This window comes from Cydia fagiglandana, chromosome 13, assembly GCF_963556715.1.
Source record: "Cydia fagiglandana chromosome 13, ilCydFagi1.1, whole genome shotgun sequence".
In the NCBI taxonomy this organism is placed as follows: Eukaryota; Metazoa; Arthropoda; class Insecta; order Lepidoptera; family Tortricidae; genus Cydia; species Cydia fagiglandana.
In genome coordinates, this window is record NC_085944.1 from 13858827 (window position 1) to 13886654 (window position 27828).

Consider the following 27828-nt stretch of genomic DNA (forward strand, 5'->3'; position numbering starts at 1 on the left):
ACTTAGCATACATAATTAACTCTGATACAACAGTAATTAAATAACGCAAATCGCGTGCAATTATCGTGAGGTTTGTAGAGACCTTTCAGATGACATGTTTCACAAACTTGACAGACGACTTGACCTGACATCTGACATACTGTTTTATCTTAATCATCTTCGATTTTTATTAATATATGAAAATAATCAAAAATATGTCTCATTAGCTATTTAATTATTAAAAATAATGAATTGCGTTAGTTTTAAAGCTGTGAAAGTATAAGAGAAGAAGCAGCAATGGCCGTAAGTTGTAGTACTTAACAATCCAAAAATTACTTTTGTTTTCCCATTTAAAATTGATTTTATACAACAAATTTTTTAATAAAATAATTTTAACATCGGTATACAAGCGTCATTACCATTGTCGCAGTTATTACAAGGCATAATTTGTCACATATACTATGCTGTAGGCTTCTGTTATCTCTGCAATTTAATATCATATTACACATCCTACACATCCTGTGTGTGAGTAACTACGGACCTTGTTATATTTTTATATCATTTTATAATTTCAGGCTTCCAGGTATGTTTTAATATTGTTTCGTATTAAACTTTGTTTTATTTAATAATTTAATGTAATGTAAAAGTGACAAACAATCCATGCTCTTTACCGTGACTAATATTAGAGTGATGTTGTCTAAATATAAAAAAAACGGTTAAAACATAATTAACAAATGAACTAATGGATATTTTTACTGTATCAAAACCAATAAGTAGGTATCACTATTATTGACTTCTGTTATGTTTACCTTTTTGTTATCTGGTTTTTTATTTCATTCTGGTCCTTATGTATTTTCTACTTTTTGACATTGGTGTTTTGTGGTTTTTGGAGTCACAGTATCCATCTACCTGAAGCATAGTTGTAGTATGATATGACTTCCTGGAAGATATTCACATAAGTAACTATTAGGTGCAAGAATAACACAACATTGTTTTATCATACAATTTCTGGGGATTGTCTTGAGAAATTCTCAATCAGATAGTAAACATACAGTGTAAACTCCACATAACATCACTTGATATAACAATTCACTTCTTATAACTTCGGCATTTGTTGTTTATAGTTCCTTTACTTTAATATTAATTTCTCTCTATACAATAACGAAAAGTCTATAGCGTCAAAAAACATGTGGTTCCTCGAGTGTCGCTATATAGAGTTTCTACTGTATTTGAAAGTGTTTTCAATCAGTTAAATCAGTTAAATTAGCCTGCAGTTATGATTTTTCATAGAGAGTAACAAACCAGCGCTAGATAAGTCGAAGGTGATAAGCATTCATGCAAAGTTCATTCTAAATTAATAATTATGTGGACATCATTACAGAATCTTAGCTTTGTATATCTGTGCCAATGCTATTGGTTTGGTCTGTGTTCATAAATTAAATTAAGAATAGAAAAGTGGTAGTAATATTACCATAAACTTCCTCAACTTTGCCTACAATGCCAAACATTGCCTGGCTTAAAATAGCAGTGATTTTTTACCAGATGTTTAATTATCATGTCTTGTTAAATAATGTTTGGCATTGCAGGCAATCTTGAGTATTGAATGGTCCTTGCATCATTACCTTTTGCATTTACTGCATAATGAAAAACAAACTCAGCTTAATTAACTTATACTTGCAATGCTGAGGCGGGGAAACCCGCATCAATTACTCTTATCAAATTTCACATTTCTTAATTGGGTATACTGATAAAATCTAATTTGCTACAAAAGGTGACTGGCAATGAAAGGTGGTGGTGGTAATTTACTGGTCACTACACTAAGTATCTAAATAACTTACTTGTTTATTTCCACTGTGGTGCTTTGTGTCCAACATTTATAAGTCTTCCTGTCAAAAGCTATGCCATACCATAAAGAACAGAGTGTAAAGTGCTTTTGACTTAACTTGTGGACTAAAGATTGTGCTCCTTCAGCTTTTGGAGGAGAAAACACCATCATGTTAAACTGCAATAAATTTATAAGTATTTTTATTTTTGAGGATGTTTAAATATGAGACGCGATTTTTACCGACCAGGACAGACGAAAATAAACAAGGTGCTACAAATATCTGACCTCATTTAGATACTTTTGAGCATCTAGAATAGTATGGATATTTTTGATGGCTAATATATTATGTCATTTATGTGCAATACTCTAAGGGAAACTTACACCATCCAGGGTTAGCCACTAACTCAGAGTTAACTGTTAACACAGGGTTAATTTAACTCCGGGTTTAACCTGTTAACCCTGAATTACGAAAGTGGCCCTAAGTAACTACATCATAAAATGTATTTTCTTTCTCCACTCAATCTGTAAGTCGCTCGTCATTAATAAAAAGCTATAAAATGTTTCCTATCAATTACTGGAGAACATAAAATTGCCTATTATGAGAAACCATTAAAATATTTTAATTGTGTAAGTCAGTTCAGTATATCTGCAGCATTGTGTTGTGTACGGTTATATTAGTTAGGGGCAGTCATGATTGTGACTAAAATGGAGTCTAATAATATTGTAAGATAAGCATTGATGTTATCAAGTAGTTTTTAATATTTATTTTATGTTATTTGCTATTTTTAATTGTACTGTGGCTGTCGTTAACAGGTCTGGTTTATTAATTTGTTGGTTTTAAGATCCATGGTCCGATTATTAATTTACAATATTTTAAAAAGTAAAGGATGTAAAATGTGCGTACAATTTTTTACCTTATTTTATGTCATGTGATCATTACAAAAAGAGAGACTAAAAAAAAACATTTTCAATATTTTTTATAAGATGTAAACCTCGAAAAAAAGATAAAAAGTACAATTTTAAAAGGATTAAAATATTGTATAGGTAAGGTAAGGTGCACGGAAGAAAGAATGAGCGCGCCGCGCTCTGACGTGTATTCGGGTAATACCGAATGTCGGATAATTCCGAAATTCAGATGAAAATCACCCTAAATTCCATCATAATAAAAGTCTCTTTTCAGAACTATCCGACAGTTTTCGACATTCGGAATTACCCGAGTAAACCTTACCGTAATTAATTAAAAATAGGTACTTAATGAATTTGTGCAATACCTAATCAAATATCGTCTTATTATCGTGTCGCAATGAACAGAAACCACGACGCCAACTGGTAGCATATTAACATTAACCAGCTGATTAAATAATACAGTATGTTATGTTTCTCTCAGTGTTGCCAACTCGGATTTTGAAAAAATGCTAGACTAATGTCTAGATTATGCCAAAATTATGCCAAATTTTTTTTAAACACTATGCTAATAACTGAAGTGATCCCATAAGTGTTCCGTAAACAAAGTTTTGTACGGAACACTAAAAATGCTAAAATATCACTTGAAATTAGACACTTAAAACACATACATTTTTCAAATTTACCGCCTTTTTCGACTGACAAGATCTGCTTGACCAACTTTATATAGTCCGCGGACGTCCATCCGTCCACAAATGTCAAAATTCATATGAAAATATGAACCACATAAGGCGATTGCGCATATTGTTGCTGCCAAGTTGGTGCAAACTTGGCTTAGACTAAATATGCCAGATGCTAAATGGAAAATTTTGGTGCCAAAGCGAGTGAAAATATGCCAGATCTGGCATCATTTATGCCAAGTTGGCAACACTGGTTTCTCTACTATACACTCAGACTATACACATTGAGCAATATAAGAGTCTAGCTGAAATATAAGTTGAAATACGCAAAGAAAATAAGTAACAGTTGTGTTAATATTTCATTACTTTCATTAGACCAAAGATCTGACCGTGTAAGATGTATACGTATAAAGTTTAAGATAAATTTGTGTTTTTGTCAACGGCCGATCGTAAAGTTCCTGTGTAATGTTCCTATGTAAATTAAACCAATAGATGTGTGGGATAGTTTCTTTAGGTTGTTTCAGATGCTCGAAGGGCAAACTGTCCAGAAATATTAGGAGCCCCGGTCGACTCAGGGAACGATACAATGATATTCACGATATGCCTAGGAATTTCATGGTCTGCCTGATTTTAAGATCGGCCGCCGACATCTCGAATTTGATAGACATTTGTAGATGGCGCTGTGCGTTAACATTATGCGGTTACTCTGGTTGTTGTTTACGTTTGACAAATACAGTGAAGTGCCCACAAAACATATGGCGCAGTATAGCGCCATCTGGTTCGGCTGTCAAACTAGGGGGCACGTTTATTTCTTGGGATAAGTAATTATAATCAATAACTCTTTAATTGTACTATCATAACCGAGAATATTCACCGCCTTACCTCGATACAAAAGGAGTAGGCGAATAGTATGGCAATTTAGTTGTGTTTGCTCAGAGCAAAAAAAGGTCAACCACGGCGTTGCATGAACAAGAGATTTCCTTTAGCAGGATTGGTCCTTAGGATCCAAGGATGGATTTAAGAAGTGGAGCCACCTAGATTTTTGATGCAGGTGGGGAGTGGGGGGGGGGGGGGGGGGTTTAAGCGTCTGCGACGTTTGAGGTAAATAATTCTTTAAGTTTAGGTTCTAAGTCAAGTCAGTCAGTCAACTCAAACTATCTCTGTACCAAATTTTAACTAAATTAGTTCAGCAGTTTAAGCGTGAAGACGAATTAAAAAAAAGTATTTTTTTCATATTTTATGTGTTTTTACTTCGGAGTGGTGTCATTATGATATCAGAAATGAATTCGGCACCCCCGATTTATACGGAAACGATACCAAACTTGACCTAGTAGCTTAAATGATACAGATATCAAGATCAAGTTGAGAGCCCCCCCCCCCTAAAAATATACATCAAAAATCTCGGTGGCTCCACTTCTTGAATCCATCCCTGGGTCCTAAGGACCAATCCTGCCAAAGGAAATCTCTTGTTCATGCAACGCCGTATATCTGCTCCAGCGCCATCCGCTAATTCGCTTCTATTTTACTTGCTGCGAGGCTCTCGTATAGAATAGTGCAGTGCAGCAGCCAAAGTTGATTACTGTTTAGCACCACCCAGGGGACACGTGCGGTTGCGGGGTATCCAAGGTAATCTTCCCGCGGACGCGAGTAATCATTGTTCCCCTATTATATAACTGAGAAAAATTTTAAAATATTGATTATGCGAAAATCAGACGTCAGTACAAGGCTTATGAAAAAAAAAACAAGTAGCGTTATATGAACCGAACTAACAAATATGCAAACAAGCATTTGTTTATAAACAAGATTCTTGACTCAATGAGACAACATCTCAAATAGGGTTGTCAGACATCCTCCACAAATATATTTTTATTAAATGCTGCTTACACACGCACTGCACACTTGCACAGGCTGTAATGTATGATATTACATGTGAGATATCACACCGAGTCGCGCGCCCGCACAGTTATATAAATAACGCACGAGCTAGAGTCGTGCTGGGTTCGGAAAAAAAATATGATTTGATATTCTCTCGGAACTCTCAGAGCGTCTCTAGTCCAGTGAAGACGAATATACAAAATCATGATCCGATTTTTAAGGTTCGTTTGCTCCAGGTGTAATTCGGCGTTATAAAAACCCCTTATGAGCTCGTGATGCATGTCAATTTCAATGCGATAAGGCGAAAAATTGTACACATATTTGTTATAAAATAATCATTTACACAAGTTTATGATATTATTCACAGTTAACCGCACATCCACGCACGTTTGTGACTAAAATACACGTAATAACATAAAAAAAATCTGTGTGATTCTTATGTGTATCTCTGAGGTTTTATCTTATATTTAGTTGGACCATGATTAACACCATGATTAATATTAGTTTCGGAAAAATACGAGCGAAATGCTCGATAACTGAATGACATCAGTTGGATGTAATCCTGATATCATCAGTGTACGTTCGAATTGTTATCAATTGATTCAACACATACGTCGTCTATTTTGTACCTTTACACTAATAAAATAAAATTGCACTTAAAACACGCTGACCAAATTATGTTTAAAATATTAAAACGTGACTGTAGAAGATCATTAAGATCAAATACTATTAAAATCATAGTATCCTATCAGTGCCACAACCACAAGTAACCGCGGCAAAACACGTTTTATTTGTATATGTATGTACCTTGAATGAAACGATAACCGCCTCACCCACTTATCACTAAAACGATTATCTCGTGACCTGTAAGGATTGCCACATTTTTGTCGGACTTATATTGTTTTTTTTAATGCATAAATTTGATTGATTCGTCCACAAATTAATTAATTCATTTGTGTAACGACAGTTATTAAATTTATTTACTTATTTCATCTTTATTACACAAAAGACAAACATACCTATCGTACAAAAGGCGGACTTAATGCCAAAAGCTACCAGTCAACCTTAATTAAATTTATATTGGTAACAATGATATTTTTCGTTACATAAAGGAGCAAATTAATATGTAGGCTAACAAAAATACTTTTACTTTACTAAGTACATATGTACTTCTTAAATTAAGATGTATATCTATATCTGAGAGCCAGTTTCTATTGAGCTTTTAAATATTATTCAGTTAAATTGAAAAAACCGGGCAAGTGCGAGTCGGACTCGCGCACGAAGGGTTCCGTACCATAACGCAAAAAAAAACAAAAAAAAAGCAAAAAAAAACGGTCACCCATCCAAGTACTGACCACTCCCGACGTTGCTTAACTTTGGTCAAAAATCACGTTTGTTGTATGGGAGCCCCATTTAAATCTTTATTTTATTCTGTTTTTAGTATTTGTTGTTATAGCGGCAACAGAAATACATCATCTGTGAAAATTTCAACTGTCTAGCTATCACGGTTCGTGAGATACAGCCTGGTGACAGACAGACGGACGGACGGACGGACAGCGAAGTCTTAGTAATAGGGTCCCGTTTTACCCTTTGGGTACGGAACCCTAAAAAGGAAACGTTTTAACATACGAGTAATCCATTGGTCATTTATCTATTAGTGATACCTTAGTGCCATAAACTTTCTTATAAATTTGAAGTGACCCGGACTTTCAGATATACCTACATCGAATTTATAAGTATGTACATACTAAATGCGATTTCTTCTTGGCGTTTCTGGCTTTCGCATTGTTTAATTGTATACTTAAAAACAATTAATTATTGAAAACCTTTAAATAGTACCATTAAATGATGTAAAGGCTGAAATCAACTTGATAACATTATTTATAGGTTTTAAAAACAATGGCATGTACAGTCATTCAAATTAACTATTTTACTAAATTTATATCTGGAAATGTCAGTCTCTTGCCATTTTTTTTGTGAAACCTATAAACACATTAACGTTCTTCCAAAAATGTAACATTTAATCATACCTGTGCTAATTCGGGGCATGAACACAAAAGTGATGGTAAGTATTAATGATTTTTACCTTAAGAGGCTCGATATTAAACATGATATTAAACCTGTTTACAGAAATACAGGATTTCCAATAAGCAAATGCATAAATATACGTCAATAATGTTTAATAATAAACATCAATTAATTTTCGTGCCCCGAGTTGGCACAGGTATGCCTATAATCTGTAACGTGCCAACCCTATAACCCAACAGAAATCGCTCTATAGATAACTGTTGATAACATGTCCAGTATTGGTGGCGGATCTCCTAACCGCTGTACGGACTGTCTACACGGTCCTTATTCTCTAAAACCGCTATCAAATCGCCAGTGTGTTCACGTCAATATTATCGAGACAGTTACAAAATGCGTGTGGTATGCGTGACTAAAATTTAAACAATCTTAATGCTTTGAAGGGTTATTACTTGACCTTTCGTGTGGCGCGATTTTTTTTTTCAAATACGTTTCTCGTACGCGGATCGGCGTTCCGACTTAATAGAGCTTAAACAAGCATAATTTTATTAAGCTTTAAAATTTACCTCTGGCGTTAAAAAAAGTGTAAAAATCGTGATTTTAACCAAGTGTCTTTGAAGAGTGAAATTATATTTTAGTGCGTAACGTAATTCAATCGTTTATTAAATTTATTTATCTATAATCGATTCCATTGTATAACAAAACGTAGTTTTAGCTACATTACTATGGGTAACTTGATTTATTTGATATTTGTTTATTTTGTTTTAATTGAATAATGCCAAAAATATTTTTTTAAATTACATAGTTTTTTATTATCCCGTGCATCTGTTCTACTTACCTATAAAGTGTTTATAATATCTAGTGTCGGTGGCGGTCTTAACCGCAGTACGAATATTCCGTACATTCCCTTGACGTGTTCTTTCAGTTTATGTGTTCACTTCACGCCAATGTTGAAACAAGTGTATTCGAATAACATGTTGAATAATCAATACAAGTTAGCTTCATATTCATATTATCCTTTCAATTTAGTTAGTAACTATTATTTAATAAAAGTATTGACGTCAATAATGTTTACAATCGCTTTTTGTAGATCACTTTTATAGAACTAAAAATAAGTATATATCTATAAACTTAGCAGTAAAATAAAACTATTAAAATGCTACTAAGCTCTAGGGATTTATTCATTAAAATAGAACAGTCGTAAAATATAAAGAGGCAATAAATAACAGTGCTTTGCTCTCTTAAGATACTGAAAAATTGATCTAAAATTAGAGTTTACACTGGTGATACCCCAATGGTACGGGCTTAAAATTCCATAAGGCTGAATTGACAACATGGAAGGATGAACTAAAAAAATATTGCTAAATTTAATGAACTTCTTTGTGTAATAAAAAATGCCACAAAATTGAAACGGGGAAATCCTCGCAAGTATCTTGAAATCCACTTTTATATGTTAATGCTTCTACTTTGACGAACCTAACTGGCTATAATTAGGATAGTGCAAATATAATTTCACCACACCAGCTCGGAAAGGCTTACTTTGCACTTCAAAAACTGATAGCAAAGTTTCATTTTATTCACATGTGAGGCAAAGTAGTCAAATGCAAATTTTGAGTTGTTTTCTTATGTTTGCTGGTAGAATTGACTTTTAAAATGATGATTTTTGATGATAAATATTGAATAACATTTATTTGGATTTGATTTGGTTTGATTTTGTTTGATACTTTCCATTTAATATTTGCTTCGGTTTCGTGTGGTGGAAAACTTTGTGTTACACTCGGGGGCAAATTTTTTCGTGCCTTGAAACGCTCAAGATTCCATTTTTCGAACCACTCGCTACGCTCGTGATTCAATTTTGGAATCTCTCGCTTGCTCGGGTATCAATATTAGCACGAGCGGTTAAACAACAACTTTGCCCCCTTGTAAAACATATAACTATTATCTAGCTATCTTTATACAAAAGTCAGGGATGACCACAGACAAAACATCCTAGTCTATGCGGATGACACAGTTTACACCCGGTTGTTATCGACAACCACAGACCAACCCCTATAGACCGAGCTTATAGGACGACTCGCGGTCACCGCACGTATGGTGTATAGGTCAAATATAAGATTGCTCGCGCGCCACTCCGATCAGTTGCGCCCAAGATTACGACCTGTTAGCAGTGTGCACGAGTCTCAGAAAATAAATCGTAAACTATTGAATTTATTCGGAAATCATGGGATATTGCAGCATAAAATGGTGTGGCAAGTCATCTAAGACTTCTACTTACAAAACAGATGGAATAACATCCCACTGGAAAGTAAAATTCATTATTTCATTGAATAATGTTTCTTGTCCGCGGGGTTCATTTTATACTGGTCACTAAGTAGAGGCGCAGTAGTCCGTCCCTTTTCGTCAACTTGAAAATGCAATGTGCTATCCCTTTCCCTTTCGACTAGTGATGTGACGATGATGGTTTCGTCAGTTGCGGAAACTTCGTGCTTCGTCATGCATGCCGTATTGTACCATTTTAGACATAATATGTAGGTAATATGTTTTTAGTATCCTCTAGGCCAGCGGAGCCGCATGTTATAAGATGGACCTGATGATGAAAGACGTGCGAGGGAACTCGGTGTTGGTTTGTAATAGACATATGTTGTATGGGTTTTTTAGAATCCTCTAGGTGAGCAGTTAGGTCTCACGTCACGAGATTGACCTGATGATGAACTTCAAAGAAGTGCGAGGGAACTCGGTGTTGGTTTGTAATAGACATATGTTGTATGGGTTTTTTAGAATCCTCTAGGTGAGCAGTTAGGTCTCATGTCACGAGATTGACCTGATGATGAACTTCAAAGAAGTGCGAGGGAACTCGGTGTTGGTTTGTGATAGACATATGTTGTATGGGTTTTTTAGAATCCTCTAGGTGAGCAGTTAGGTCTCATGTCACGAGATTGACCTGATGATGAACTTCAAAGAAGTGCGAGGGAACTCGGTGTTGGTTTGTGATAGACATATGTTGTATGGGTTTTTTAGAATCCTCTAGGTGAGCAGTTAGGTCTCATGTCACGAGATGGACCTGGTGATGAACTTCAAAGAAGTGCGAGAGAACTCGGAGTTGATTTGTAATAGGCATATGTTATTGGTCCATTTGAATATGTTTTCAATACAATCTTCTATGACCTTAATAAAAGGGACAAAAAAAAAATTATGATATTTTGGCGACACTTTTATTCTCGTATCGAAAGAGATTGCGATTCTGAGTGGAAATAATATAAAATTTCTAAACTTTAAAATTCAAGTTCTGGGTACTTTAAACAAAAATGCCCTAATATGTTAAGTAAAATTTTCAGGTACTTTGTTAAATTACTTAATGAAATATTAAATTATTCAATATAATTATTAAGTAAGTTTACTCTAAGTATACTAAATTGGTAACAATTTTACCACAATAAATTTCGGTATCACTAATAGCAGTACCCACTAACTGTAATGAACATGTCCCATCCCTACGCTTACACGTATCAGCGCGCCATGTTTGAAACGACCAATCGCAACGCCGTGAGCACCCCTCCCGCACCTCACAGTTTGGTGATTTGCGTCGGGAACAAAATGGCCAATATTAGGTTTCTAGAGGCGGTGTTCTGTGTCGACAACAGACTTTTTTGTTAGAGATAATAAATCGATAGTTGCTAATTTTCCTATGAATAAGATATCAGTGAAAGTTAGACTAAGATAAGTCTGCATCGATTTTGATAGCACACGCAGTGCAAGTGTTATTTATACCTCATAATGTCATAGAAGTCTGACGTTTAAAATAACACTTGCACTGCGTGTGCTATCAAAATCGTTTCAGACTTGGGTCAACTCTAGCCTCACCTTGCTGTAAAAGGGTGGAAGTAGAAATTACCGTTAAAATGTGTTTAAAATTATATAGGGAGCATTATTTGACAGTTCAAATGTACAGTAGAATCCGCTTATAATGACATCGAAGGGAAGTGACAAACACGTCATACTAAGCGGATGTCATATAAAACATACTTGTACAACTTCTTATTTTTGTTGTTTTCCAAATTAATCTCAAATTCCTTTATGAGAAATGAGTTTTATTAAACTTGCAACAAATATCAACTTGTCAAAACTAAAATACCTTACACGCCACGAACGCACCAAACGTCCTCGAAGGGAAAGATGTGTTGACGGCCACGAAAACCAGCGAATGTAGCAGTATAACCGGACATAATTTCATGGAAATAGGATTTTTAGGTCATAGTAAGCGGTTTGTCACTATAAGCGAAGTCATCTTATCCGAATTTGTCACAAAGAATTTTATATGAAAACCAAACTTCGCACAGTAATTACGTCATAGTAAGCAGTTGGTCAGTATAAGCGGAGTCATAATAAACGGATTCTACTGTATTGTATTAATTAAATCGCTAATATAATCATTACCTTTCGGTACAGAGGAAATGAGACGACTATTAATAGATTCAGGAAAAAAATATGTTATTGAAGCGCAATAATAATCAAAACTAAAATTATATTCGCTGTGTTCGTGTTAAAAACATCTCCTAATAGCTAAAAGTGTGAGGCACTTAAAATAAAGTTTCTCAGTAATATTGTCTTCGGTTACCGGCATAGTTGCACATTGTAGTGTTTCCTCATTATCTGATTTATTGCATTTTTAATCAAATTCCATTCCATTTTTAATATTGCGATTGCGATGCGACAATTCGTTACTCATATGAATAGATATTCGCATTCAAATGAACGTATATTAATGTTCAAATGTACGTATATTAATGTTTATTATACACAATCCTTGAAAAGCATACTAGGCATAATTCAAACCATTTGAACAATTCACTTCAATTAAAACATACGCGTTGTGGCAATTTTTGTTGCTATTCTATTCTGTTATTTGTAATTTTACTTCTTATGTTTGCGTACATGTTTTTATTATACAATGATTTCAATAATTACAAATGCACCATTTTTTACAATTGCTTTTGAGTTCATAAGTAATATAAATTTACGTAGATCACCTATAATATGTAAATTATTTCATACGAAAATCATGAAAAAATCATAAAGCTAACAATTAATAAAATAAGTTCTCATCTTGCTAACGGCGAGTACTTGCACAGACATAATCTCGTAGCCAGGATTATTCACCAGCAACTTGCTCTTCTATATGGCCTTGTGGACTGCGAAGTACCGTACTACAAGTACTCACCTGCGCCTGTTCTCGAGAATGGTCGTGCCACGCTCTATTGGGATCGATCTATCATCACTGACAGGACTATTGTAGCCAATAAGCCTGATATTGTGATAATAGATCGATCGCAACGTCGGGCCATGCTCGTTGACATCACCATCCCCCATGATGAGAATCTCGTGAAGGCCGAGAAGGACAAGTCCAGTAAGTACCTAGACTTGGCTCACGAGATAACCGCCATGTGGGATGTTGATTCGACGATCATTGTCCCGATAGTCGTTTCAGTGAACGGTTTAATAGCGAAGAGTCTCGACCAACATCTCGAGAGACTCTCGCTAGGTGGTTGGATCAAGGGACAGATGCAGAAGGCGGTGATCTTGGACACGGCGCGGATAGTACGTCGGTTCCTCTCTCTGCAGCCCTGACCACCGGTAGCTTGGGCCTTGCCCCGCTGCTGGCGGCACCCTAGGTTAGGTTTTTTATAATGTGGTTATATGTATTTTTATTGTTTTGTAAGTGTTTTTATATTTTACTTTTATATTCATATTATAAAAATACCTAACCTAAGACGATAAATAAATAAAGAGAATAAAATAATAATAATATTTAGAACATTTCAAGCGATATAAAAAAGATTTATTCAATATTTACTACAACCACCATCAGATATATAGGAGCGGCCAAGACGCTCAGAAGTATCTGCTCCCGCCTCGTATTGATTGTCAAGGCGTTAGTGCTCAGATATTTTTGCATAGTCCGATGTTGACTATTTCTTGTTTGTTCCAGCCGAAGTACTTTGCAGTTACTTGCGTTGTATTCTTACAATTGATGCATTTTGCTCGTTATCTGTAGGTACCTACTTGAAAGTGGATGATTTAATGGACATAACACATCGGTATCGTGTGATCCACTTGAGAGTACTTGATTGACCTGATTCACATCTTATAATGGACGTTTAATACATATTATTATAAAAAGGATGTGGTTGTAAATTGTGTTATTAGCCTCTTTGGACATGTATCTCAGGATTTTTTAAATGGGGCATTAATACATCTACAAATAATTGGCCACGTTGCGTTTGTTATGAAAAAATACATTTAATTACATTTTTCGAAAAAAAAGAGAAAAAACCGGGCAAGTGCGAGTCGGACTCGCGCACGAAGGGTTCCGTACCATAATGCAAAAAAAAAACAAAAAAAAGCAAAACAAAACGGTCACCCATCCAAGTACTGACCATTCCCGACGTTGCTTAACTTTGGTCAAAAATCACGTTTGTTGCATGGGAGCCCCATTTAAATCTTTATTTTATTCTGTTTTTAGTATTTGTTGTTATAGCGGCAACAGAAATACATCATCTGTGAAAATTTCAACTGTCTAGCTATCACGGTTCGTGAGATACAGCCTGGTGACAGACGGACGGACGGACAGCGAAGTCTTAGTAATAGGGTCCCGTTTTCCCTTTGGGTACGGAACCCTAAAAACAGATCGTTCATAGATTATCTAGATTATATACATTAAAATAGAAAGAGTCACAATTAGCGCTAAATATTGTAAATTTTAATTAGGTAAGTCTGTTATATCGCAGTTTTTAATGTAAAGCCTAGCTTGTTGGTATTAATTATTACTCTATCGCCTATCCCGGATATCGACATTTGTTTTCCTCAAAATTGAATAACCAGAACGCCTTTGCCCCGCGTTATTAAATAAGCCAATTAATTAAAAAAAACTAATTAATGTCCTTATAATTCCCAGCGTGTCCGTATCAAAATGCGTTTACTTGCTAAAACTTTATTAATCATTCCTCCGCGATACAGCTTAAAAGGTATTGTTAAATTCCTGAAATAATTCAATGAATTATTACCTATCATATTTTTAATACTGACGTTTGGTACACTCATTAATTACGCACGACTGTTCATGACGACGGCATTATTGAATTTATTTCGCCCTGAAACTTACAATCGCGACAACGCTCATTACGTGAACACACTCGCGTGAAAACTCCGTTCAAAAATTAAATAGCAGTCTGTGGCCAAAACTTTTTAATTCTTTTTTTTAAACGGCCGAAAATTGTCACTGGCCAGTAATTTTTGAACGCAGTTGCAATGTACACTCCTCTGACACCTGTGCAGGCTGAAGGAAGGGTGATGGGTCGAAGATTTGTGCTAACCCTGGTGATTGGGATCTCGGCCGGATTTAGTTTCGCGTACATACTGTTAACGTCGACCGGATCCTCCCCGTACAGGTAACTAAACTCTGTTCTTGGCATGTTGTCTGTGTTGCATGTGCATTTTTTTTCACCTTTTAACCTTTTGAGGGCCTCAATTTTTTTCTTAAGTAGCTGTGGACTTAGAGCCAGACCGGCTAACTACATCACCAGCAATTTTGGCTCTATAATTTTCTTATACATTCTAAAAAAAAACTGATAATAAACAAAAGGTTAAAAAGTTTTTTTTTGCCTGTATTGACTGTTTTAGCGAATAGACTGCATCTAAGTTCTAAGTAGCATGCATGAATTGTAAAAATGTTCTACACCTAGCATAATAAATGTGTAATAAAAAGCTCTGTCCCAGTTCCTATCCTACCTTAAATTTTAAGTGTGAAAAAAAAAACTTATCTCTAAATAATTAAATATAAATAATATTATTAACAACATATAAAACGTTTTTTTTTTTTGGTATTCACTAAATAAAAACGTTTTATATGATTCGTTTAGAATTGTGCGTATTTTTGCGCTTTTCGCCTAAAGCCCTAGAAAGATATTAGGTGAATAACTATTCTTCGTTAACTACTTCCCTTCCTACGTACGTTTTCCTTGTATTACGTATACAAAGGGGCCTTTGTATTACATATTAACCATACTGGGTAGCAAAAAGTTGATATTATGTTTTTTTTATCTATTTAGGCTAGGTGACCCTTGTTTTCTAATTAACGATGTTATTTATTGCTTAAGTATTTTTTAGGTACTCATGTTTTTACATACATAATGAGCGAAATAGGACAAGTAGCTAAATAAAATATTACCATTTATAACATATTTTACTGTAATATGCAGGTTTATGGCGGTTTTATAGCGTAGTTAATATCCCTTTTTTGCCTTCGCACATACAAGTAACTAATATACCTGATGCATTTATTTGAAAAGATAAGGATATGTTTGTATTACGATACGTCTGCAATATGCAGTCTTCATTGTTTAGTGATGTTATAATAAATAATAGGCTTGTAATAGGTAAGTCAACATAATACAGGCTGTTTATCAACATAATATTTAACGAGACGAATATATAGGTCATACTGAACAAATTCTACTATGGGACCAACAGGAGAAAAAGGCTGTTTCATACATTTTGGCTGGTCTGTTGATGGGGAGCCAAATTATTTTCCGCGATTTCGGGGTTGGTCTCAGTACATGTCGCTCAGCTATATTCACATCTCAAGATATTGTAGTGAATAAAAAAAACACAGTATAAACTATAGTTATAGATTCTTCATGAATGCTTCGTTTTTTACTTTTTTTCGTTGTAGTCCTTTGATCTATTGAAGAGTTATATGTATTTAGTCAGGTATTTGTCTTTTTTATATCCATCTATTAGGTAATAGGTAAACCGATTTATTTAAATCGAAATAAATAAATAAATATTATAGGACATTTTTACACACATTGATTAAGTCCCATATGATATAGTTCGTTTTTTAGCATTAGAAATAAGGTAAACAATCTTGATGTGTCTTTTAATTGAAAAACACATTTTAAAAATAAGTTACGGCAAATTTGTAACAATTATGAATTTAATACGATCATTTATATTCTTCTGCTTTCATAAGTAATAGTTACTGATTTTCAAAAAGCGTTTACAAGTAAAAGACATGTCAAGATCGCTTACCTTCTTGCAATGCAAGCTCTTTCTAATGCTAAAAAAATGAACTAGATACAGTAAGCTCAATAAGGCTTGTGTTGTGGGTAATAAGACAACGATATAATTATACATATAGGTATGTAATATGTAAAACACCCATGACTTAGGAACAAATATCCTGTTAAATTATTAGCCTTTAGTAAATTTTTCACTGCCAGTGGTATTTTATAATATTTGTCTTTAATGTGACCTAATTATTATTTATTAGTATGCACTGCGTCTGACTCGTTTCGAAATAACAGCTAAGTTTACACAGCTGGTTGGTGCATACGCATTTTTGATTGCAGAGAGGACTATTAGGACTATTAGGTGTATATAGCTATGTTAAAAATAGTAGATGTTACACTTTATTCCACCAGAAATAATGAAAAAAAGAATATTTTGCGCCTGAATTTGGTTGAAAAGTTACATAAGTATATATAATGAATATACTTATTTGTGATTTAAATTTAGATGGTAGGCCAATACGTTAAATTTCAGATTTAATTTTCTATCGAATTTTAACCATAAACGAAACTAGTAAATTCTGTAAATTATTGATATAAACCAAAGCTAAACTTTGCTTTAGTTTCACTACTGATCTTTACATACTTAGTTTGAAAAAAAAGGCCCAATCTATATTATATAGGTAACGTTTATTTAGAATTTAGCTAGAACATTAGTTTTTATGCAGCAGAAACTTTTTTTAAAAGAAAAATGTGTTTTTAATATTTGCCGTTTTGAAGCAAAACATTCAAAATATTGTCAGTGGAGTGTACCTGCCTTAAAGAAAGATGCAGTGGATTTGGCAACTGTCAAAGTAGATGGCGCCATCTCAGGTTTTACCTGTCTAGTTTGGATCTATGACATTTGGCTTCAAGGACCAGCGTTCAGGCCATAGGTACATTTTCCAAAAAAAAACATGTATTGACACTTTTCTTAAGACAGACAGGTAAAATCTATGCTGGCGCCACCTGTAAAATACTTCGGCCAACTCCATTAGGAATCGACAGCCGACAGTGTGATACTTTTGACTGAAAACGTCACATATTTGCATGTACTATGTTAAGGTATACATACCTTTGGTTATTAAACTGTGTTCTATCTAGATACTTTGTGTTTTGTATATTTAACCCACACTATGCTGAAAACTAGTCTCTGATCTCCTTGACGTTCAAAACTCTCATTTCGATGAGTACCATCGCCCACACTGTTAACTGAACGTCGGTGGACCTTATGCATTTTGTAATAAGGTCCACCGATGTACAGTTAGGAGTGTTGTTGTTTGTACAAGCGCGCTTTTTCCAGTGCGTAGAAAACAACCCAATGGGCGTATTATGGGTTAAATGCATTTGCAATTTTTTTTGTCATTTATCAGTTCACTGCTTAAATAAATTTATTCGAATGTCTAGCCTCGTGCCGCCCAATGTACATTAGGATGTACACTCAGATTCGATGGAATGTCAACCTTAATTAATAACAAAGTAGGTAGCATTTCATTTATCTCGTAAAATTTTTGAACAAATGAAATTCAACCCAATTGAAAATACAACAAGATTCTTAACTTCCTTGGCTATAATTTTGTATGGCGAGCGGCACGAGGCTAGAAATAGTTATACAGCGCTATAAGTATATTATGTGGTTTTACTATTTCGCTAAGTATGCCCTATAGTTAAGTAAGAACTTTGCGCTTTGAATGTAAACGCACGTATTCACTATTAACAATTTCGTTTATAAACAATATGTTGGTAAACAAAGTTTCTCAGAAACTGTTTGGTAGTTCGAAAATGTTTGCTATTCTATTAAGGATCATCGTCGAAAACTTGGTTTATAAGCAATAATGTTTAAATTGTTTATACGACAACGGTTTCACTCACTTGAATTTTTAGTCGCTATTGTGCACTGACGAGTTGCACGAGTTGCAGCCGCCGCGAGCAATCGAGCCTGAGGAAGGACCCCCGACGGGCCCGAAACAAGTTGCCAATAGCGACTAAAAATTCAAGTGAGTGAAACCGTTGTCGTATAAACAATTTAAAATATGTCTCACGAAAGTTTAATATCGAATAATGTTTAAAGTGAATACGTGGCTTTTAAGCTACATTTTTATATCGCTATTTTGTGATGTGATCGAATGGCTGACCGGCTATTTTGTGATTTTTGTTAATATTATGCATTTTGCATTTAATATGCATAGATATAAGTTTTATGGATTAGGAACCACTTTTCTTATACCATCAAGGTTAATACGTATTTTTAAACTGAATATTTTTTCATTGCTTTAAACATCCAACATAGGTATGTATTTAAAGATTATAAGTATCGATATAACATGTACAGTCAAGTGTAAAAATATGGGTAGACAACTTAATCAAAAATATGTCCCATAGGTCCTAATTCGCTAACATAAGAGCTATGGGACATATTTTTGAGATGATTTGTGCACCCATATGTGACGTTCCACGAAAAAGGTACCTTATCGCGGCCGGCGCTTACGTCGTATTGGGGCGGCGTTGATAATAGCGTAAGCGCCAACCGCCATAGGGTACCTTTACCCGTGGGACGTCACATATTACTTGAAACCTTAATTATCATCATCAAACACATCTCATTATAAAATGTTTGCATGCGTTATCATCCACATTTCTACAATGTTAAAACTCAGTCGAAGGTATCATTTAAATATCTACTTACATGCAGACGTTTTACATATAAAATTAAAATATATATTATCAAGGGTAAAGGCATCGATATGATGTGTAAAATATGTGTAGGAGGGTACACACGGTATTGTCAGGGCGTTAAGGGGCCCACTGATTAACATTCCGCCGGACGGTATCGGCCTGTCAGTTGTTCGGAACTGTCAAAATTTTGTTCTAATTGACAGGCCGATATCGTCCAGCGGACTGTTAATCAGTGGGCCCCTTTAGAGTGTGTGTGTGCAGATATTTTTGAGTACCTCGGCCGCTCCTATATATCTGATGGCGACTGTACATATTTTTAATTGCAGGAAAAGTTTTAATTTATTTATGTACCTGTACCTACATATTGGAATTAACTGCGAAAAAAATATTATAAAAGCTCCAAAGAGCGTAAATAAACTTTAGTTGACGAAACCTCTGTCTCAGCCGTTATATCAGTAGGTATAGAGTAAACCGCTTATATCTTGGTTCACAAAAACCTATTTTTTCGCCGCTTGTAATACCTACCTACCAATAGTTGTGCCAAAGTATTCTGTAAGACATACCCAAGTTCGAACGGCTTACTTATCGGCTGAAAATGGCGGGTATCGAATGTCTATGGCCGCCTGCCACAGCCACATAACACCAATATGTCATTACCTCAGTAACTTTTCAAACCTACTAATCGTTACAGAGACTTCGACAAGCACCCAATCATGGATGTCCAAGACCACAGATTCGACGAGCCAGCCCACAGAGACGAGGACCGGACGGAGGCGGACGATTTAGCAAAGAAGGTCCGGGTGTTGTGTTGGATCATGACGCAGCCCAGCAACCATGAGAAGAAGGCGCGGCATGTGAAAGCTACGTGGGGGAAACGGTGCAATAAGCTCATCTTTATGAGCTCGCAGGAAGGTCAGTTCATGTTAAGATGGTTAATTTAATATGTATTAGGCTGAACTGAGTTGGAGGGACGCGGAGCGCGTGGCACAGGACAGGAGCGGATGGTGACGTCTCACGAAGGTCCTCTGTACCAATGGGGTACTATAGGACAACAACAACAAGGCCATCATATTAGCTAAAGACCTCAACTGCTGGATACAAGTCTCTCCACTGATCTCCTCAGTAGAGTGTCTGTTATGCTTCTCTCAGTTTTGCCCCGGTGTGCACAGGTCTTTAAACACGACGCCTACGTGACATATTAAGTGTTTAATACGTTATAGCTTAGATTTCTCGCCAGGCTTTAAGAGATTCTAAATGAATTTCAGATGCAAATCTCCCGGCAGTGAAGCTCCCAGTGGAAGAGGGGCGCGACTATCTCTGGGCCAAGACGAAAGAGGCGTTCCGATACGTGTACGAACACCACAGGAGAGACGCCGATTGGTTCCTTAAGGCCGACGATGATACGTAAGTTTAAACTTCCAGTAGTGTCATATTTCCTTCAAAAGGTACTAGCCGGGGAGTACCAATGAGTTTTTCAGAACTTATGTACGAAATATCATTTGATATTTACCAATCGCTTTTCGGTGAAGGAAAACATCGTGAGGAAACCGGAGTAATCCCAATTAGGCCTAGTTTACCCTCTTAGTTAGGTCAGATGGCAGCTTTCGTAAGAACTAGTGCATATGTCAATTCTTGGGATTAGTTGCTAAGCGGACCCTAGGCTCCCATGAGACGTGGCAAAAGTCCGCCCTTTACTGCCGTTATATTGCAGTTCGATTTGTGTTAAAATATTACTATCATACACACACTACACCTTATAATACAAAGTCCCCCGCCGCGTCTTATACTGTTTGTGTGTTTGTTCGCGTTAAACTCAAAAACTACTGAACGGATTTTCATGCGGTTTTTACCTATCAATAGAGTGATTCTTGAGAAAGGTTTATTTGTATTTGTTAACCCGTGCGAAGCCGGGGCGGGTCGCTAGTAATCTATATTCTTTTCCATACTTTCAGGTACGTAGTAGTGGAGAATTTGCGCTACATGTTGTCGGAGTACAACAGCAACGACCCCGTGTACTTTGGCTGCCGGTTCAAACCGTTCACTCCACAGGTTAGTACCCCCCTCCCCCTCCCTCACCCCCCCAACCTTTAATACATGTATTAAGTATAGTTTGAATTATCTCAAATGATTTTTACGCCTAAGACCCTAATCTGTTAAACAAAAGCCATTGTTTCTTTTATGAAAGCCCAATCTTCTAACTTTGGCGCGTGGCAAAGCAACAATGCCGGTTAAAAAGCAACGGACAGAGAGACGGACAGTCGGACAGCGGAGTCTTAGTAATAAAAATAAAATAAATGAATAAAAACGGGACCCTATTACTAAGACTCCGCTGTCCGTCTGTCTCTCACCAGGCTGTAACTCATTCGTGATCCGTGATAGCTAAGCAGTTGACATTTTCACAGATGATGTATTTCTGTTGCCGCTATTACAACAAATACTTACTAAAACAGAATATAATAAATATTTAAGTGGGGCTCCCATACAACAAACGTGATTTCTTTGGGAACTTTTCGTGCTTCGTGCGCGAGTCCTCGCACTTGGCCGGTTTTTACCCTTTGAGTACGGAACCCTAAAAATTACACTGTGTCCTGTGGCTAACTAAGTCACGTTGCAGGGTTACATGAGCGGCGGGGCGGGCTACGTGCTGAGTCGAGAGGCGCTGGACCGGTTCGTGAACAAGGGCCTGCCGTCGCCGCACCTGTGCAAGGCCAGCGAGCACGGCGCTGAAGACGCCGAGATGGGTATGATATCATTTAAACTAGAGATGCCACGAATATTCGGCAACTATTCGGTATTCGGCCTATTCGGCCACTTTGCCGAATACCGAATATCTGTTGCATCTACCTAAAAAGATAAACTACTCAAAAAAATAACCAAAAAATAGGTATACGAGTATTTCATATTTAAAACGTATTCTTGGAAAGTAGTTAAATACGAAGGCACGTTTTTGAGCATTTGTTGATTATAAAATATTTTATTTTTATCATGGGTCTGATTTGATTGACAATAACTATATTCATTAATTCTGTTCAACATAAAAATATATCTTAGAAAACGTTGTGCTTTGTTGGCGAAAAGTTTTCATAATAATTGTTACTCAAAAGGTTCGCATGTCATGCCGAATATTCGGTATTCGGCCGAGAGAGGGGCCGAATATTAGGTATTCGGTATTCGGCCAAATTCACTATTCGGGGCATCTCTAATTTAAACCCTGACTGAAAATTTAATTTGCTCTTCGCCGTGTTGCGGATTTTCAGACGTACCTACATAGTAATTTATTTTACTGGCAAGGAGACTCTTTGACAACAGACCAGATTATATACAGGGTGGCTAAAAATATCGCATTCCCGTTACCAGGGAGGTTTTGGGATTATACTGAGTAACTTTTACTTAATGACCAACCACGAAATCGCGAAAAAATTTTGGCGGATTCATACATTTTGGTTGGTCTATTTTGGGAGGGTAAATTTTGTTTTGCGATTTCGGGTTTGGTCTGATAGTACAAGTTGCTCAGTATATTCCCATAACCTCCATGGCAACGGGAATGCACTTATTTTTTAGCCACCCTGTATACTGCACGTTGCTATAGTATAGTGTATAGACGTAAACATATGCATCGGGGCTCGTACATCATAATACTTAGCGCTGTGGACACACCATCTAAAAGGCTAACAAGACTGTATTGTCATTTTTAACAAGCAGAAACGTCTGCGACCGATGCTATTAAGCTTAGAATAAATTTAAAAGTGGAAATATTGCTGTCTTGGGTGAGACTTGAACTCACGGCCTCTGGATCGATACTCCAGCGGCCGATGCTAGATAGATTTGCGGTAGATGTCGCTTAGGGTCCCCTTGACCTATAATATGGTGGAAAGATTTGCTGGCTAGGGATAAGGTCTTGGTGGCTCAGATGGCAGAGCGCTGGAGTATCGATCCAGAGGCCGTGAGTTCAAGTCTCACCCAAGACAGTAATTTTTCCACTTTTAAATTTATTCTAAGACTGCATTGTTTCCAGGTATTTGCCTAGAAAGGATCGGCGTGAAAGCGGGGGACAGCCGGGACAGCCTGGGCCGCGGGCGGTTCTTCCCGTTCGTGCCCCGGGACCATCTGTTCCCGAACAAGGACAAGGGCTTCTGGTATTGGAAATACATCTACTACCCTTCAGACGAGGTAACTGTCCAATTGTCTTAATGAGTGATGCATTTATTCGGAACACAACAACATTAAAATTAGGCTTAAGGTGCAGGGGGACAATTAATGTCCTATAATATTTATTTATTATTTTTACAGTGGTACTACTATACGAAATTAACCTTTTGAACGCTAAAGGGCGCATCCATTTGCCGTGCCACTGACGCCGTGGGGTTAAAATTTAGTTTTGTGAATAAATAATGCCAACCTAAAAGAGAGGTGTTTTTCAGTAGATTTTCATCAAAAAACGATCGACGTCAAATGCCGTCTTTGGCGTCGGTGTCACGATTTTGCGTTGACGTCAGTTGCCGTCTGTGGCGTTCAAAAGGTTAATAACTAGCTTAAATCTTAAATAGGTACCTGAGGCATTGTACCAAAGATGCTGGCGGCTCCCATGAGCACTTACATAACAAACAATAACTATAAAACATATATACAACTATATCATTTTGTATTTCAGGGCTTAGACTGCTGTTCAGACCACGCGATCTCATTCCACTACGTAAACCCTCAGGAGATGTACATATTAGACTACTTAATCTACCACCTCCGGCCGTACGGCATCAAATATGGAGTCAGCGACGCCAAAACTAGTGCAAATGTAGTAGGCAGTAATGAAACTAAGCAAGGTACTCAGTAGTTTAACCTTTTAACCTAAGTATAGTACTGAAAATGTAAAATATAAGAAGTGTATGGTTGATATGTGTGCTGTGCTTGTCTTATAACGATAAAAATCTTATTTAATGTCAAACAAAGAGTCATTGATTGTATGTAGTATGTATTAACCTTTTGAACGCCACACGACGGCAATTGACGTCAATGCAAAACTGTGACAACTACCCCAAAGACGGCATTTGATGTCGATCGTTTTTTTATGACAATCTACTGAAAAACACCCCACTTTTAGGTTGGCATTATTTATTCACAAAACTAAATTTTTACCCCCGTGGCGTCAGTGGCATGGCAAATGGATGCGTCGTTTGGCGTTCAAAAGGTTAAAAAGATATGTAAATTCTAAGACAAATTCGCGTCAAGTATTTGACAGGTAGTGTAGATGGCGCTTTGGGGCTCTGCAAAAATTTGACATCTCGCAAACACGGGGCCCGATTTTTTCATAGACTACTTCTTATACAATACAATCAATGAAGTTTTGGTTTCAAAAAGTCGGAACTGTTTTTTTATGATGCTAAAGCTCACTTGCACAGTTCCACTAACCCGGGGTTAACCGCTTAAACCTGGAGTTATTATGGTTACCAGTACAATTTGGCACTTGGTTAACGGTTTAACCGCTTAACCCCGGGTTAGTGGGATGGTGCAAGTGGGCCTTAATGGACTTAGTAGATAGGATCTTTTGGTACAGTCGCAATCAAATATATCGGAGCGACCAAGGTGCTTACAAATATCTGAACACGCGTTTATTTTCAAGGCGTTAAAGTGCTTTGTTTAGAATTAATTATTTAAAAAGTTTACATAGTTGCACTTTTGACTGTATATATGTCTTACTGTATTTAGTGACGGGTTCAGTGTTAGTAAAGCTATTTAGAAGGTATCTTAATTGTTTGCCGCATTTTTGCCATACAAAAAGAACGCACGGGACTCGTATTCAGAAAATATCTAGGTAATTGTCTGCTGATCTCATACGTAGATACCGATATTAATAAATCAAATATTTGTCTTACAGAAAGAATAGTTATGTGATACTACATAATATATACGTCTCTCGTACTAAAAGGTTAAACTGATATTAAATTAATTAGGTACATAATTAGGTTAGTAAATTCTGTTAATTTTGGATACTCGAGAATATTGAACGGATGTTAAGATCAAACTTAAATAAGATGTAACAAGATGAAATAGTAGACAATAATAGTTATTATAATATATCTTGTGCATATAATTTATTGGAATAACAATTTCTTTTTTTAGTTCAAGTTTCGATCATTCTAAGTTGACAGAATTTATTAATAACAATAATTAAAACATATACCAAAGGCCTACCGGTCAGTCAATAATATTAATACATTTCTATATTGTATATAATGTCCAATGTCTTGTATATTTTGAGTTTTGATATTCTTTTATCGTGTTGTTTGAATTTGTATATTCGTTCGTATGTATAACTTATGGAGTATTTATAATCATGTAAGCAAAATCGTTAATATAATAATATATAATAGATTTAAGTTTTACGCAAATGTTGTAAATAATAATGTCTTGCGAAAAAGAACTGAAAAAAACACACGAAAAACAACTGTTTATGATGTGTATTTCGGCATTTATTTCATTCTTAAATAATGAGGAGATAAAAATAATCTGGGTCCTTATTTTGTAAAGCTACATTTTAACAAGCCTTAAATGGTAACACTGACTCTTGAATCAATGTTGCCATTTTAGTATAATTGGGTACTTTCCTCTACTTGAAGTAAATTATTTCACGCTGTGCACAATATAAAACGTCAGATAATTATTAGAAAAACATAGATATACCAGTTATTTTTAACCACAATTTTTATTTAATAAATGGGATTGAAATATAAAAAGTAGATGACTTAACCGTGACGTCACTATACGCGTTTTCATATATCTTCCATATTAACAAATCGTTTTGACAGTTCTAAAAAGAAGCTGATTTGACTAGTAGGAAAGTAGCCAATTGTAATGTGAAGCCTTATAACATGTTCCGTTCGTATAGTGCTATAATTTGATTTAGAACACAAGATGTTGAATTAATATATGTCTGAACAGACCATAATATTGGAGCTAGTTATTATATATACTAAACGTAGCCTAATAATAATATTCTTAGTGTAAATATTTATAATGTAGTGACATCGTTTCTCGCGCCAGGGTCATATGGAGCATTTAAATCGTGCATTTAAACGTAATCGGGTGAAAGCTATTATTTTGACTTATTTTTTACGATACATTTATTAGAGTAATTTTGTTGGCACCTACAAACACGCTTAGTTTAATTTCTTAGTAGATAAAATCCTGCAAAAAGCGGGTGCTAATGTCTGGTATATTATGCCAATTATTCGGTGGATTTTAACTTTATACAATTATGCCTACTTTTAACCTTTTGACCGCCCTGTGCATAGACCACACCATTAGGCAAATTTTTAAGATTTTTTATTTAGACCAAATATAGACGCTTAAAATTCTATGCTTCGAAATTGCACTAAGGCTTAGCAAGGGCGGTTCATAACCAAATAAAATATTTAGTGAGACAAAAAATAGCCATAACCTGTACGTCATATTAGATCACGTATCATAATAGAAATGCCAGTATAATATAAGATATAAATAGATTAAGGTTTTCTACTAGTCTTTCTAAGTAATCGAGATTACCAAAGAATATTTAGAATTAAGTTTCTTGATTTTAGAGGTTCCTTTTTATACATACGAGAATACCTGCTAAGCTAAATTCTGATTCATAATAATTGTATTTATTCCTTTCGTTATAAAATTGGATATAATATTGTATCAAGTTAGTCCTAATCGACCAGTTTTATTTAGGTACATTGTATTTTAAAATTGCAATTTAAAAAGAAATTTCGCCTTAAATTAAGTTTATGTAAGGCGCCTGCTGTTGCTCTCAGCAAATAGCTATAATTTTATATTTTTCGCCTTATTACATAAGACAAAGTGACTATACAAAATATTTTGACAATGTCTGTAATTTAGAAGGCAAAGCTGTCCCACTACGTATAACCGCCATTTAACGTTTGACACGCAATAGTCAATTATTATACTGACTTATTCAAATTCTTGCGCGAAAATTCCAAATCAAAACTGGCTTTTGGCTTTAAAAGCCGTAACAGACGTACTGCAACCTGTATGGGAACTGCACGCCAACTCTGCAGTTCTCATACAAATTGCAGTCAGTCTATATCGGCCCTAACGGCTGTTATACGTGATAGGACAGAGTACCTAGCGAAAGTGTCAACTTGCTTATATTTTTCTATTGTGTGTCCTATGTCAATTTTGTTAAACTCAGCTCAATTTGTTAATAAAACCGGATACACTGTTGGAATCTGAGTTCCCAGTGATCCTGTGATTATAACTGTAGTTTTATTTGGCCCAATCTGATGTAAGGCGTATCAGTATCAGGCTAATGGTACTTAAATCTTAAGGCCCCTCCAGACTATGCGCGTGAATCACGGGCGAAGCCGCGAACGCGAGTGTGGCGTCGATTTCGCAGATTGTTCACGCCTTCGCGCCTTGTTCTCCGTTTTTTGTCGGTATTTCGGCCCGCGTCAAAGGAGTCGCGAAGCGCGAACTTGCAAGACTCCACATTACACGATATTTTGGCCCTTCTGTGGCAAGATAAATACTAATTCTATCATGATTATATAATATTATATAATCATGATCCGACCCGATATCGCTACGCCAATATGATCTTCGAAGACCTTACCTAACTTTTTATGTAACGCACACTGCCAGCGCAAGCTACGCGTTACTCTTGTAGCCAATTAGGTATATTTTTCCGCGTTGTAGCGAAAAGCTGTTCTCTGTTCGTTACGGTAGCTATTTACTGGCAGTAGTATGCCGACGATGGTTGGTATTT

General features: G+C 35.9%; 1 protein-coding gene across 4 annotated transcripts; it reads left to right on the forward strand.

Annotated features, from left to right (window-relative positions):
• The first annotated feature begins 122 nt into the window (after positions 1–122).
• Positions 123–27321, forward strand: LOC134670341 (glycoprotein-N-acetylgalactosamine 3-beta-galactosyltransferase 1-like). Of its 4 annotated transcripts, none has more exons than XM_063528153.1 (8): positions 123–282; positions 14620–14732; positions 19759–19979; positions 20333–20471; positions 21020–21116; positions 21682–21808; positions 23083–23237; positions 23719–27321. In XM_063528153.1, exons 1-8 carry the CDS (start codon positions 277–279, stop codon positions 23896–23898), a joined length of 1038 nt encoding a protein of 345 aa, XP_063384223.1. In that variant the 5' UTR covers positions 123–276; the 3' UTR covers positions 23899–27321. The 4 variants fall into 4 exon arrangements, with proteins under 4 accessions (XP_063384223.1, XP_063384224.1, XP_063384221.1 ...); XM_063528151.1 differs by lacking the exon at positions 123–282 and adding an exon at positions 2315–2527; XM_063528154.1 differs by lacking the exon at positions 14620–14732.
• The last annotated feature ends 507 nt before the right edge of the window (positions 27322–27828 follow it).